The sequence below is a fragment of the Telmatherina bonti genome (genome assembly GCF_933228915.1).
Source record: "Telmatherina bonti genome assembly, chromosome: 14".
NCBI classification, from domain to species: domain Eukaryota; kingdom Metazoa; phylum Chordata; class Actinopteri; order Atheriniformes; family Telmatherinidae; genus Telmatherina; species Telmatherina bonti.
In genome coordinates, this window is record NC_136612.1 from 16,107,393 (window position 1) to 16,123,804 (window position 16,412).

Below are 16,412 nucleotides of genomic sequence, written 5' to 3' on the forward strand. Positions count from 1 at the left end.
GATTGTCTGTGACTGCTTTTTGGGGAAATACCAATGCTCTGCCACTCAGGAAAATCTTTTATGAGGTTAAAGTTGAACTCTTCATTGATCAAATGACTAAAAGCCTCAAGTCTTGATTATCATGAGGGATAAAAATAAACTTTGAGAGCCAATTTTTATGGGTCTCTGAGGGGACTATTCGAAAACTAAATGCAGCAGTGAACTGACAGCTCAAAATGCTGACTTGAAAAGGTTGAAGAAGATTCTGCATGACTGTAAAAATCCTTACAGTTTCTTGCCAGAACCTGTCAAGCACTGAACTTATATCTGCAGATATTTGCCATTTGCTGATAATGATTAGTAACTCTTAACCCATAGCAGTGTAAGTAAATGTGAATGGAGTGAGGTGATCACCGCGGCATGCAGGTCTACTTGCTGCCTGCTATCTGTACAGTCTCATGTTACTGCTTTCAGAAACACATCAAGTACCAGGAGTTGACAGAGAAGGCAGTGCTGAGGTGTGTTACAGACAAGCCTCTCTGTAGTCTTGGCCAAGCTACAGATCCTGGGTTTGAGCCAGGGCCATCAAATCTATTACAGATGCAGCAGAACGGCTGACTGAAGGAGGCCCAGCTGGTAAATGCTGCTGGTTCACAGGCTAAAGACTGATCACCCTGGGAAAAGGCTTCATGATGCATTCACTGACCCAAAACTCCTGATGACCCCAGGATACATCACTGATGCAGCATCCAGAATCTTTGATTGGAATTTTTCTCTAAATCCCACAGATGAATTCTATTTTATTCTCTGAATTTATTTAGCTTTCTTTGTTTGTAATGATCAATTGTTGTGCATGCAATGTGTTATGATGAGCCCCATGTTCTTCTTCTTTTTTTTTTTTTTTTTTTTTTAATAACGTATGTAATTTTACTCATTGGCCAATGACTGCAGATTAAAATGAGGCCTTTAAATGAACTCTGGGTCATTTTTAGAAGGGCGGGTGAAACGAAACAGGCCATGACAGGATAGGACACCACATTTACACAGAACAGAGTGTGCAAAGAATACTGATTAAGAGAAAGATGGCATCTAGTGGCTGCGTGCAGGATGACAGGTCAGAGGTTGGAGCAGCGCTGATCATTGAGACATGAGTCAAATGTGGAAAAAAGCGTAAAGTCAGAGACAGCAACCAAAAAAATGGTTTTATTCCAATAAGCAGACATTTTCTCTGTATAACATGGTCAATCCTACGGTGACACATTAAAATCTCATTTTCATATGTGAATGGAAGTCTACAGGTGCATCATAGCCCTTCATGACAAAGGAGTGTTTACAGTCAAAGAACTAATGTCTCAAAAGACTTCATCCTCAGTATAATGATGTATTTAGGGAGCAGAATTTTTCTGAAAAAGTGACCTGTTCTGAAATTGCCAAACATCAGTATGAAGTAAAATGAAAAGCAACTTTCACAGTTATTAAGTTAATAAAAAACAAGTTAAAGAACTTACATTTCATAAATATTGCCACAAGCAAATACATTAGCTCAGTGATTTGCTTAGAGCCAAAACTTTTTCATTATCTGTTTAGTTTTGGTGAATTACAAGTAACACATCTGTCTGATATAAGCCAAACTAAGAGAAGATACATCTCACCGCTTTACACAGACTTTAAGCATCAATGCATGTAGTTTTTGAAGGGTCTCAAAGTTTATTCTGTGACATGGTCACAGTACCATATATGTATGTATATATATATATATATATATATATATATATATATATATATATATATATATATATATATATATATATATATATAAAAGAAATTGGCTTAATTCCTCCTTTAATGTGTTTGTTGAGTGGGAAAAAAGAAAAAAAATACAGCTTTTTTAATCTCTTTCCAGCAGCGTTGTAAGGTTTGAATGGACATTTTAAACATGGGATCATAGCAAATTACCAACAAATAAAATCAGACATTTAAAAACCAGGAATGTTCCCTTCTGAATCTCCTTACCTGAAGAGGAAAAAAACCCTCATGTCCTCATGGTATGTTCATGTTTTAAAAAATCCTGTTAATCCTGTTATAATCTCAGTCTCTTTTGTTCCTCTTGTCTCCTGCTGTGGTATTTATAATACAGAAGATTGGAATAAAATGATACCATCATTAGTGCAAAATATCACTTATTTCTTGTCATAATCTTAAAAATGAACATTCCTGTTTTAGATTCCCTCCAAGCATTTTTGGTTCATAATAGGTGCAATGTTACACTTCACAGCAGTCACGTGCAGCTCCTGGAACAGTACTTCAATTTAACATGGCAACATGAAATATTGTCCCTTTTTTGGGATAAAAATGGTGCAATTTATCAAGTAAATGTATTAAAATGATTTCACTGCTGTGTTATTAATATTCAATACTGATATGATTAATATGGAGGGATCAGTAGTTGTACATTTCAGTAGTTCATAAATAGTTTGGACTCAATATTCTGGTTGTTATCCAGTTCTGAGGGGCTTGTGGCGAAAAAGAATGAGGGGCAAATGGGGACATCAGGAGTCCTGCGGCGTAGCCTCAATGAAAAGTTCCCGACAGAGTCGGGCCGTGTCCTCAGGAGAGTAAACTGTGAAACCGATGGTCCGTGGATCGTTGAAAATTTCATAGTCATTTCCTCCCTATAAAACAAGAAAGAAAAAAAAACATTATGGAGACATTGATGCAGCTTAGACATCTTGTTTTGCTCTTGTGGGTAAAGCAAATCACCAAATCTGATTTCTAAAATCTGTTCAGCGGAGGCTTTTGTAATATCTTTGCTGACCTGCATGTGAACTGACTGAGTGTGTTGCCGCAGCTCTTTCCCTCCACATCTGCGTCCTCACATAAACAAGCTCCAAGAGCAAACCAACGTCTGCTTTATGTGTGTAAATTTGTTCTCATTCTTCAGATCAATCATAGAAATATACAGAAAAAAGGTGTTTTTTTTACATTTGAACCTCAAATTGGTTTTATTAATTGAAATAATCCTGCATGGTCAACAGTCTAAAGATGGCTTTTCTAATAGCAGTTTAAGCACTTCCAGAAGTTAAAAAAAATGAATAAAATCATTCAATACGGAAAGCTCCAAGTGCAGCTGTGAAGCCCTGCAGGGTTGGCATGAGATCTGCATGCTCAACACACACCCTGAGGAGGTTTTGGCTGCTTATGGCCACTTTCTTTCAACTGTTTGAGCATGAATCTACTGTGAGACCCTTTGGGACTGACATGCCTGTCATACTTGTCAACTCCTTTGCCTGCAGTCAGTCAATCCTTTCAAGTTGGGCTTCTTGACAGTGGAGCAAAGAAGAGCAAAACTAGCCACAAGTGGCAAAACCTCCCAGTTCATGAAGTAATTATGTAGAAGCTAAAGTTATTTCACCCCACTTCTGTTAGCGCTAGCCATTTAAATAGTACCTGCTACATATTTATTATATCTTTTTTTAATATACTTTAATGTGCAAAGTGAAATTCTAAACAAGTAATCTGTATTGCTTTATAAACACACCATTGTTACACTGTTTGTATCTGCAGCATCTTTTGTTAAATGAATCAGTGGCGATTATCTAGTTCAGGAAAACGCAAGTTGATTTTTTCCATTACATCTGCTTCATGTTCTTCATGTCACATATCAAACACACCCTTCCAACTATAGCATACTTAAGCAACACGCCTGTCTTACTTTTCCCCTTCCTCATGCTTCCTACTCCTGCTTCGCAATGCAATAAACTACCTGCTTTTCATGCAGTTATAGTTGCTGCTGCTTAAACGCTCTCTGCTCATTTCTTTCCCTCCCATCATCAATCTGTAGGCTCCTTCAAGCTGCACAGTGACTGACTGAAACATCACATCTGAAAGGTTTTATCTGCTGGTGGATTTCTCCCAGCTCTTCGATAGGTGAAAACTACAACTTTTTTCTTTTTTTAAATATCCTCCTGACTACCAGGAAAAAAAATGTGTAACTACAAATGTCCACTACGGAGGACGTTGCTTAAACTTTAAAATATTGTGGTAAAATATAGTTATATTTATCTAAGAAACGATTTAATGTGTTTATAAGATATTCAATGAAAATATAACTACAAAATTTCAAGTAAAAATCAGCACAAAGAAAAGCATTATGTACCTTTGCTCTTCCCATAAAACATGCTTGTTGCAATGGAGGCCATTTTTTCTTGAAGAGAGACAGAACGTTCACCCCCCCCCCCACACACACACACAAATGAGGTTCTATTTAAAAGCACTAAATGTCCTCTTTAAAGACCATAAGGTGTTAGTTCAGTAGCATTCAGGCAGATGAAAATATTTAGGTTTACAAAGGTCCTCCACAGAGGACAAATCTGAACTACTGGTAGTCAGGAGGATATGGAGAAATACAATGAGCATAAAAAAACACATTCTGACTGCTTTACAAATTGGACTTTTACTGCGAATGGCTGGTAATTACAGAGTAATCAAACAAGATGGCCTCAGCAAGCAAACTTTTGTTCAGAATAAACATAAAAAAAAACAGACTTGTTAATAATGTGGTTATTCTGTCTGTTTGCAACTAAATGATCTTACATCTGAGGTCTCATTGCCGAAGAAGTAGATGGCATCCAGGCCTTCTCGCTCCAGCAGCTCTAAACACAGTCGCTTGTCCCAGCCCTCTGGGAAAACATCAAAACTGATGAGACCACCTGAAATGAGACAACGATAAAGACAGACATTGAGATAATCACGGCTTCAATTGCATGCAGTGGATATGCACTGACTCTGATTCCTGAATCAAGTATCGGTCTGATACTGTGTGTGTAATGGGACTATTCATAAAAGTATTCTAATACTATAAAATCTGATACCAATGAGAAAAATTTTCAAATTTAAATGTAAATGCAAATAGATTTATTACATGTGTTATTATAAAACATCTGAATTTAGCATTATCTCGATGAGGAAGCTGATTTTGGGCGTATAAAGGTTTTGTCACGGCTTTGAACATAATCCACCAAAAAACACATTTTACTCCTTATTTATAAAGATTCTGATAGTTTTCCAGCTTCATATTTAGAGGATGGCCGCAAAATGACCAATTTGATTAATAACACAATGAATCACTCAGCTGTCTAATCTTCTGGTCCACACACCATACCAGTAAACTGTAATGGGATTTATTAGTATTTGTGACTCAGCATTTGCAAGAACTTCAATATAAATACTTCTACTCATTTGCAGAAATTGTGGTTTGGGGGCATCTATTGTATACGGTCACCTATTCTGGCGAGGGACGAACATCGTCTGTCACCAGAGAGCATTTTTATACCAGATGGGAAAAAGAACTTGTTTACTGACAAAAAAAAAAAAAAAAAAAAAATTGCTGCCAAAATTTGACAAGGAATGTCAGGCATGTTAGAGGTTATGGAGACATGATGATGAATGTGGTGAGCCCTCATTAGCACTAAACTGCTTATTCATCCTGAATCGACAATAAAAAAAAAATCTCTGTTGCAACTCAGCTGCAAATCAAATTAACGCAGTGAACCCTGAGCTGTGAAATGAGAGAGTTAGAAAAAAAAAGAAAAGCCTAAAGGGCTTTAGCAGTCTTCTTTCTCACCCTTCCCCCCCATTTCCACCTATGATTATGTTCACTGTCTTGTCTCCAGCCAATCAGGCAACTCTTTTCCTCACACACCCTCCACACGCCTCCATCCCAAACACTTTCTACTCTATTATATAAACATCTTAGTGCCTCAGATCTGTCTGTGACCAATCTGTCTGCTGGTGTGAGCAAAGATTAAAGTTCTTCTTTGCAGACTCTGCAAATATCCAATGTAAAAAAATCTTACAGAGCACACCCGAGTTCATGAATGTTTGTCATTCTTAAAGAAAATGGCATGTTGAGAAGTTTTCTTCTTGTTTTCTGCAAATGACAAATTTAAAATAGAAGACCTAAACAGGATTAATTATACCAACTCACACCGTGACTTTCACATTATTTTCCCCCTGTGGAAAGTTTAAATAACACCTGTGTGGCCATATCAGCTAACAAGGATAGACATCCCCTCCTTACATAAACTCCAAAGCAAAGGCAAACAAATAAATCTCCCATTGTGGACATTTTCTTGACCCATTAACCCATTTCAACCCTGTATCAGAGTCAAAACAGTAAACATAAACACTGCAGCAAAAACTGATTTACACCTCCTGCAAGTGTTTAAAGTCTGTGTTTGCAAGGCCTTAAGCTGGTAAATGTTTGTGGAAACAAAACCTGTTTGTCTTGTCTGCAGAATGCAGAAGCTCACGTCTGCCAGAGAACAAAAACAAACATCAGGTCTCTCTTTCACTCTCCTGCTGCTTTGTTGTCAGCGCATCAGGGAACAATATGTTTGTAATAGTTAACTTAAAACTGACGTCCAGCACAAGGTCCAGGACAAGGCATGTTCTTTCTTTGACGATAGATAAGAGGTAACAACAAACAGAAATGCTATAAAATGGTTTCCATTAAGGTGTAAAGTAAACAGAATACTAAGGAGCGGGTTTTAGGAAAAACAAAGAGTTTGAGTGCAAACAAAATGCTGTACTGACAGCAAACATCCATCATCGTACCTAGATGATAATAAAGACATTTTCTTGCTGTTAAATCAATTATTTAAGTTGCTAAATATTACCAAAAAAGTGTAAAACAGATTAATAAGTTAATTTTAATGAGGAAGTATAGGGGATTTTTAAAGAATAATATGTTGTATTGTTTCTTTTTGGTACTAATATGGACACAGATTTATCGACTATTGGAAAATGACTTTATATTCTCTCACCTTTAGTAAAGCGAAGTCCCTTTCCAGCAAATTCTTCTTTGAGAGCAGCAACAAACTTTTCCCTGATCTTCTCCCTCTGAGGAACAAGTAGGAAACCAGTGAGATCCCAATTATCACGACGGAATCACATTTGATGTTAACAACACGTTTCATAAAGATATGGACTTGTAGATACTGAAACTAAAGTTTTTGCAACATAAAGCTGGTAGATATGTTCCCAACTAGAAGAAAAATTCTTCGACTGAGCTTGACACAAGGTGGTGAGCGGAGAACCATATTTACTTGAAAGAACTAAGCCTGTGCCACAAACCACTTTTATACCCAATCCTGACACCCTCATTGGCCACCAATTCATTTGGTTTCTTTGCTTCTCTCCCAATTTTCTGATCACGCTGATGGCTTAAATGGTTTGTTTAATTATGGCTCTGCAATTGACTGGCGTCCTGTCCAGGATGTAGTCTCTATTCATCCATCCATCCAACCATTTTCTTAACCGTTTAGTCCTATTCAGGGTTGCAGGGAGCTGGAGCCTATCAAGAGACCCTGGACAGGTTGCCAGTTCATCACAGGGCCAACACAGAGAGACAAGCAAACATTTACACTCACACTCACTCGTAGGGACAATTTAAAGTAACCAATTAACCTAACGTGCATGTCTTTGGACGGTGGGAGGAGACCAGAGTGAACCCATGCATAGACTGAGAGAACAAGCAAACTCCACACAGAAGGGCCACCATTCAAACTCCCCCCCCCAGCGACCTTCTTGCTGTAAGGCCGTATTGCTCACCACTACGCCAACATGTAGCCCGTACCCTGCCTCATTCATTCATTCATTTTCCGAACCGCTTATTCCAATTCAGGGTCTCGGGGAAGCTGGAGCCTATCCCAGCTGGCTTTGGGCGACAGGCAGGGTACATCCTGGACAGCTCGCCAGTCCATCGCAGCCGTACCCTGCCTCTTGCATGCTAATTGTAGGGATAAGCTCAACCTTTCCCGTGACCCTGAATTGGACTAAGAAGTATAGAAAATGGATGGATGGATGGATGGATGGAAGGAAGGAAGGAAGAATGGATGGATGGATGGAAGGAAGGAAGAATGGATGGCTGGATGGATGGATGGAAGGCAGGATGGATGGATGGATGGATGGATGGAAGGCAGGATGGATGGACGGATGGATGGATGGAAGGCAGGATGGATGGACGGATGGATGGAAGGAAGGAAGAATGGATGGATGGATGGAAGGCAGGATGGATGGATGGATGGATGGATGGAAGGCAGGATGGATGGACGGATGGATGGAAGGAAGGAAGAATGGATGGATGGATGGAAGGCAGGATGGATGGACGGATGGATGGAAGGATGGATGGAAGGAAGGAAGAATGGATGGATGGATGGATGGAAGGCAGGATGGATGGATGGATGGAAGGAAGGAAGGATGGATGGATGGATGGATGGAAGGAATGATGGATGGATGGATGGAAGGAAGGAAGGAAGGATGGATGGAAGGAAGGAAGGAAGGATGGATGGATGGATGGATAGATGGATGGATGGATGGATGGATGGAAGGAAGGAAGAATGGATGGATGGATGGATGGATGGATGGAAGGAAGGAAGAATGGATGGATGGATGGAAGGCAGGATGGATGGATGGATGGAGGAAGAAAGGATGGATGGATGGATGGATGGATGGAAGGAATGATGGATGGATGGATGGATGGATGGAAGGCAGGATGGATGGATGGATGGATGGAAGGCAGGATGGATGGACGGATGGATGGATGGAAGGAAGGAAGAATGGATGGATGGATGGAAGGCAGGATGGATGGACGGATGGATGGATGGATGGAAGGAAGGAAGGAAGGAAGAATGGATGGATGGATGGATGGAAGGCAGGATGGATGGATGGATGGATGGATGGAAGGAAGGAAGGATGGATGGATGGAAGGAATGATGGATGGATGGATAGATGGATGGATAGATGGATGGATGGATGGATGGATGGATGGATGGACGGATGGGTACTTATTTATTTTTTTTAAATAAAATGAAGTTAGTGGCCCTGCGATGGACTGGCGAGCTGTCCAGGGTGTACCCTGCCTGTCGCCCAAAGCCAGCTGGGATAGGCTCCAGCTTCCCCGCGACCCTGAATTGGGATAAGCGGTTCGGAAAATGAATGAATGAATGAAAATGAAGTTAGATGGTGAAGACAAACTCAAGTAAAATTTTGTGCTCAATGGGGTTCATATGAGAAAACTATGGTTCAGCATTGTGATCATGAAATAAGCAAAGTCTCTGAAAAAGAAGTAATCTGGATGGCAGCAAACAAGACATTTGTAGATTTTCATGCATTTCATTTTGTGACAGACTTGTCTGCTCCAATAGAACCTCATAAAATGAGGTGTGACAGTTTTTTAATCTGGCACAGATAAAAATAAACTTAACACTGCAATGGAGTCCTGAAACGTTGCAGAGATGTTCAGGAAAGTTTCTAAGCAGAAACTCAGATGTTCAAAACATTTGCAGCAGACTTTCTGGTGAAAATTCTCTGAGTCAATAGCAGCTAAAATAATGTATGAAGGCGTTGGCAAACATTCAGGAAATTGTGTGTTTGCTGTGCATGTTACAGCATGTATGTGCTGGTGAGCTGCTTTATCCTCTGTTTGATCCTGTTGTGGATACATTCACACACAGGAAGTAATCACATCAACCCAATAAGGAGTTTCATCTGCTATTTTCAATGCATCATGAAGAAAAATTTAACAATTTCCACAGCCTAGTTTCTGTGTCAGATAAGGCCTCCTGCTCACTCTAGACAACAGAAGATTGCATTTCCTTATGTGATGTGCTTTTTGTAAACGTCACCTACAGGAACACACCAAACTGCCCAGACTTTCCCCTTAAAATCTTTAGTATTCATCTGTAAAAATGTCTTAATATAATATAAACATCTGGCGTCCCTGCATAGTAGTTTCAGCTTGCATTAGACACAAACTGTGTTCAGTGACACTGATCCTGAGACTGGTTTGTACCGCAGATGTCTGTTTTTAACGCAGTGCAGCCTCAGGGACATAGTTTCTGTGGGATGATCTCTTTATACTAAATCATGATGCTGACCTGTTGCCATTTTACCTAATTAGCTGAGAGATCCATTAGCTTTTTTTGGCCCCTGTCTCTACTTTGTTGAAATAAACCCAATGACATAAAATTGGAAAAAAAAAATCATAATCAAATTTGTGCATTTAATAAAAAACAAAACAAAACAAAAAAATGTCTGACTGACTCATGTCCCAAATTTCATGTAAGCCATAAAATTAAAGGTTTTAACATGCCATGAATTGATACTATCGGATTCTCACCAGGTTTTTAAATGGGGAAGATACACCCTCAACTTAACAAGAACACATTGTACTCTGTCTCATTATGTACTGAACATAAAAACAAAACAAAATGCAGTTGCTTAAGCAGGCCAGTAGCTGAAGGGCCAAACCAGCCTCCTCTGTTGATTTCTGCTTCCTCCATATCGCCTGGCTCTGTCATTCATCAATGCAGGATCTGTTAAACTGTCTAGAAAGCTCAGTGTTGTTTGCTGTTCTCTGTTTAACTGAGCATGTCATGAAGCAAAGAGGTGACTGGAAGTAACAGTGTGTTTAGATGAAGCACTTAACCTGGTCACTGTGCATTTCAGGGTTGTGAGGGGTTTCTATGTTGCAGTGAACCTTCTCATATGAACAAAACTCTCATTTGTATCACAGTAGGACATGCTTAAAAAAAAAGACAAGTGAAGAAATTAAACTAACTTGTGATTTGTAATGAATACTATCTGCTGTGCATGTAGCAGAAGCATGATCTGCTTTTGTTAACCAACAAGTAGAGACCACAGATAAGAGTGGCTTTGTCCTGAGTATCTGCTGTGTGATTACATTATTCTGTATAAACCTGCTCACTCTGGTTAAATGTTTGATGTGTTGAGAAACACTGCATTTGTTTGACTGAATTCAGCCTGTGACACATTTTCAAGGAAGTATTCTGGACGAATAGAATTTGATGGTGACTGATTATAGAAAAAAAAAAGTTAAAAGTAAAAGTAAATCACCTTGTCAATTTCAGAAAATTCAATCCGTTCCTCTGGTGTGCAGCTTCGACCAATAGGAGAAATATTAAGCATACCGTTCCTGAACTCGATGAAAGTCCCCCTGCAGACAGAAAAGGGTTAAAAAATTTAACGTCATGTATGCTAAACAGACTAGTTGAAAGTAGAAACCTGGATTTGGTCTGACTCGGTCTAAAACAGAAATCCATTCCTTCCCAAGAACCAACAAGAGGAATGTATACTCCTGCTCCAACAGGTCAGCGCTGATGAAAGAAACATTTCTGCATTCTCAGAGGTCAAAGATGTCAACAATGTGTTGCGGGTTTGGTTCACATCTCACCTTTTCTTTGGCAGCTTGATGAGCCCCATGTAGCTGAGGCAGAAGTTGATTAGATCCTGCAGCAGCTCTTCTCCAAGATGGTTTTGGATGGCCTGCAGATACGGAAATGATAGGAAAAATGATCAAACAGAGGAAAACTAAGAGTCCTACATATGACCTGAAATCACTGGTAATGAAACTTGTCATTATACCACACCCTTCATGAGAATATGGTTCACTATATGGTAATATCAAACAGACTTTTATCAATTAATCAGGTGACCAATCAGGCTTTTAACAGCACTTTCTTATTAAACCACAAACTGATTTATAAAATGTAAATGGAAAAAAAAAACCCAGAACCAGAATATGATTTATTTTCTTTAAGCCAGCGTCCCAACACAACTAAATGTTTTCCAGTACAACCAGTCAAACAAACAACATACATGGGGGGGGGGAACAGGAAGTAATGGGTAGTAACCACACAGACCAGGCTTAGTGGGGAACTACTGGTTAGTTATCAGTGGTGAAATAAGGAACGAATCAGGTATCAGTAAATTCCTGGTTAATTGCCCATTAGTTCCTGATTTCATCCCTAAAGTGTCCTGTAAAGTGTTACCGCAACCAGTTATGAAAAGTTCTAGATAAAATTCTATCAGATTAAATTAAATTTATTTTGGAAAAGATTTTTTTTAAAAAACAGCAACATGAAGTAAATCAAAATAGAAATAAATCTAAGAACACAATTGGTTTAAAAAAATGGATGCACATTGTTGTACATTTAAATTATCAGCAGCTATATTATGCCAACAATACTGTGCATCTCTAATAATGAAAATACCCTGAAATATGTGTACAGTCATTACTTATACTCACTTACATGTTTTGAGAGGAGTTTTCCATCTTTGTACTGAACTGTTCCGTTTTCAGCAAACACATAGTCAAACTTGTGTATCACTGCAAGACAGCAGATAGATCACATTAAGATAAATTTGCTCATCTGTTCCTCTGATATATTTCTGTCTCCATTTAGAGCAGCTGCTCCAGTAAGGAGAAACCTAACAACCTGCTATTTATAACTGGAGCAGATTACAGTGTACGCCACACTGGGTGCAAAGACACGAGAAGCAGCTCGCAGCTTAATCACCTAAACTATCCCAGCAGCATAATGCAACACGCTACAAGCATGTAGAATACCATGGTGTTTAAGTTACAATAAAATGTCTTTTAACAGGGTTTCAAATGTTATTAAAATGTGCTCTTGGAATAAATTATTATGCGATTATTTAATCATGCAGGGTCTAAGAATTTCTGAACCCTCGTTCATTTGGATGCTCTGCAATATATCAGTAAACCAAACAACATGATCCATTCGGACATTGTTACTGTAGAGCAGGGGTGCCCAAGTCCAGTCCTTGAGATCTACCATCCTGCAACCTTTAGATGCAACCCCTGTCCAGCACAGCTGAGTCAAATAGCTGAATTCCTCTTCTGCATGTCATTCAGCTCTGCAGAGGCCTGCTAACCAGCCACTTATTTGATTCTTATGTTGGAGAAGGGTTGCACCTAAAAACAGCAGGATGGTAGATCTCCAGGACCGGACTTGGGCACCCCTGCTGTAGAGAATCCTACCAAGACAAAATATTAACCACCCCTACAACAACTGAATGGCAAAGTGGATGTGGAAAACTAATGAATGAAAGTCAAAACTTAATTCAGAGACTTTTAGGCTGTAAAAATCTCCATACTTACAGACTGAACCTTATCTTAAGGCCTAAAAAACATCAATATGTTGGTTTTTTTCAGGCCAAAGTTGAAAACAAAGAGAATAAAAATCTGAAATTCTCTTTACAAGATCAGATAGATACTCCAGTTTGATCCAGTCCGAAATCCACCACTATGATGGTATGAAGTTGTATTAGTACGCACGGCACGGGACTCTGTGCAGGCGCCACAAAGGACGAATGGTTTTTACAAGTTTTGGAGCAACATGAAGCTTAACTCAGCAAGACAATCCCAAACCACATTCTGCCCTTTTTCCAACGGCTCCGTGGGGCAAGAACCAGTGCTCACCTGGCATGCATGAACATATTTAGAGCACGTATAAATAATAAAACATGACAAAAGAAACGGAGAAACATTACTGTAAATGCTCGTTGGATGCTGCGTTTCGACTCACTGTTCCTGAAGCACGGCCCACGAGTTGATGTTTTCTAGCTTAGTCATCGTTACATTTCTGTGTTGTATTATTGTTCCCTGGTCTGTTTGTTGACTTTTAGCTTAGAGCACCTTTAAATCCAGGTGTATTTTTCTGGTGTTTTTACTTCCATGAAGTTTTTTATTTGGTTCTTGATGCCTCTGCAGCACTTTTTGTTTTTATGTCTGCATTCCCCTGTTTTGTGATGCTCCAATGTTTGGATCCTTGCGTTTTGCCCCTTTGGATTGTGTCACTTCAAAACTCCTTACATTCTGATTTTATGTACAGCTTTGGTATTTGTACCACAAATAATGGTAGCTTTGGTCGTTGTACTCTTGTAAATAATGTTTTAATTGGACACCTGTGTGGATTTGTATGTGTCACTTGAAAATAAGACTGTATCTCAACGAGACTGTCGGTATTAATATAGATGAAATAAAATATACAAATAAACAAAAGGCTCTGGCTCTTATCATTAAGTAATACCAACATCAGCTGTGACTTTGTGTCGTGAACAGATTCACCTTTAGCACACTTGGCATGGTGATCAAACTATTCTGCCCTCGCTTGGCTCCATGTATGTCCATTCCACCTGTGGTCTAATATTTACTGACGGCTCAGTTATCAGTCTGTCAGTGCAGCCATGTGCTCTCTGTACTTGGAGGCTGTTGTTGGTACATTGTGACCTCTAATGCCCGCATTTTGGCAGAAACTTTACAATTTACAAGTTGACAGTAAACTGAACCATGTGACATCAGATGTTGTTGATGCAGCAGATCTCTGAGGTTAGTATCGACTATTTTTGAGATGTGGTACCAAATGCGTTGTGAATTCACAAAAGGGAGGTCACGGTGAGCTAAAATATAACTTTCTGTTGTCCAGGCTCAATTTTTTTTTTTTTTTTTTTTAAAGTTTTGGCACTTTTAGCCGATGGGTTATATTGTAGACAAGCTGTGGCCTAAATGCTAAATTATTCAAAGGAGGCACCTTCTCTACTTTACTCTCTATATACTTGCATCAAATTAAAGAAGTAAAAATAAAAGTATCAGGTTATTTAGTTATGTCTAACCAATGACCTCACCGTCATCACCCTCCCCGAGCTGCTCTGCTATCTTGGGGTAGTCCGAGCCTCCGACGACACCGATCTTCACTTTCCTCCTCAGAGTCTGGAAGAACTCATCCAGTTTAGGGTCAATTTTCTGCAAAACACAGTAAAATACACACCTCTTTAGCTCTTTGTGGTGGTATGCCTCAACATGTACATTCATTGCAAAAAGTAGATTCTGTGTAGTTAAAGTTTTATTAAGCAGAAACAACAGCATTAAAGGAATATGACTGCAGAAATAACATTTGCCACATTGTAAGTCACATCAGATGTCCTATTATGCAACATACAGACAGCCTGATGGAGCTCAGATAAAACCCAAGAAAAACAAATCATAACAAGAAAATCCTGCACTTAAGACAGAATGACAGAAAACTTCATCTACCAAGGAAGCACGGACAGTTTGATACACATGAACTGAAAACAGGCCTTTAGGTTGTGTGAACTGGAGGCAACACTTGGGTTTAACCCTGGTGTTTACACAAGAGGGAGGAAAAAAGCTCAACAGACATGAATGAGCACATGATGCTCAGGAGACGCTGTATGCGCCTCTCACCACAACACAAGCGAGGGTTGAGGAGTGACAGGAGCTGCGGAGGAACACAGAGCTTTTTTATCAAAGCTTGTAACGACAAATGAACAAAAAAAAAACAATGGGCTTTTTGATCAGATGGGAGCTTACTTGTCGCGGTGGTGTGAGCGTGCCGTCCACGTCAAACAGGCAGAGGACGTTTCGGTCCGGAGAAAATCCACGAGAGTTCTCCATCTCTTCTCCTCCACGAGGACTTTTCTTCCTCACTGAAGTGTTAATGAGAGGTGTTTGGACAGGGTGCTGTGTTGTGCAAATACTTAAAGATTCACATTTGCACGAGTACAAATTACATCATAGTGCAGCTCAGCTGTCAGACCGAACCTTCTTCTTTTAAAACACTACAATAAAATAAACTTGGAGATTTAATTTAAGTGTCTGTATCTGTTCCTAAGTGGGCTGACACTTCACCCTCCTGTCTCGGTTCTGGTCGGGTTGTGGTTCAGTCCGCAGCTCCGCGTGTTGTACGTGTTGGATTTGCGCTGAAATAGAGTCCGCTCCTTTACTGTCAGCCGCGGGGAGAGGCGATGACACGCGGGGAGGGAGGAGTTTACCGCTGAAATGGGGTGGGAAGCTTTTGGCATGTGGAAAAGAGGTTTATCAAAACAAATTATGCATACATCTTAAGGAGCGAGATGATAATAAAGTTGATAAAAATGTAGTTATAAAGTTTTGACCACAAATTTCTGCAAAGTGCAACACTATCCACTGGGTCTTTTCTTTGCAAATGAGGACAATGCAAAATAGACTACAAGCAACTGCAGAAGCTGAACAGAATTATATACAGAGACTGTTTGAGGATTCATTTTAATACGTAGTTATCTATTCAGCTTGTATACAAAGCTTAGTAGATACATATAAATATTATCACAGTGGAACATTGTAGTGTATCAATAAACCCACTATGATTTTTGTTCCACTCAAAAGAGGCGTTCTTATCAATCGAACCATGAGATCTCCGTGGGTTTAAATCATAGACTGATTTAAATGGAGTGAAAACTCCGCCCACCCGGCCAACTGCTCGGTCGTTTGGTAAATAAATGGAGCGGACCCACTGTAGTACAGCAGCAGCCATTCATAGCGAGAAGACGGGTGTGATGCAACAAGTGGGCGGGGCCTTTCAATCACGTGCCACAACCACAACATTCATCTGACCTTTTATCTAAAGCATAACAAATAATGAGCAGGAGTTCAGGTAGTGGACAAGGATCAGTTTTAACTGGATCCTTCTCACACTCAAATTAATTGAATTAAATTAAATTAAATTAAATTAAATTAAATTAAATTAAATTAAATTAAATTAAATTAA

The 16,412-nt window shown here is 39.4% G+C and overlaps 1 protein-coding gene across 1 annotated transcript; it reads right to left on the reverse strand.

The window, feature by feature from the left end:
• Positions 1-1,794: 1,794 nt before the first annotated feature.
• pmm1 (phosphomannomutase 1) lies at positions 1,795-15,557 on the reverse strand. Its single transcript, XM_079253652.1, has 9 exons — positions 15,397-15,557; positions 15,197-15,312; positions 14,491-14,608; positions 12,093-12,169; positions 11,234-11,325; positions 10,897-10,996; positions 6,804-6,879; positions 4,573-4,688; positions 1,795-2,651 (listed from the first exon to the last, which is right to left on the reverse strand). Exons 2-9 carry the CDS (start codon positions 15,278-15,280, stop codon positions 2,529-2,531), a joined length of 786 nt encoding a protein of 261 aa, XP_079109778.1. The 5' UTR covers positions 15,281-15,312; positions 15,397-15,557; the 3' UTR covers positions 1,795-2,528.
• Between the last annotated feature and the right edge of the window lie 855 nt (positions 15,558-16,412).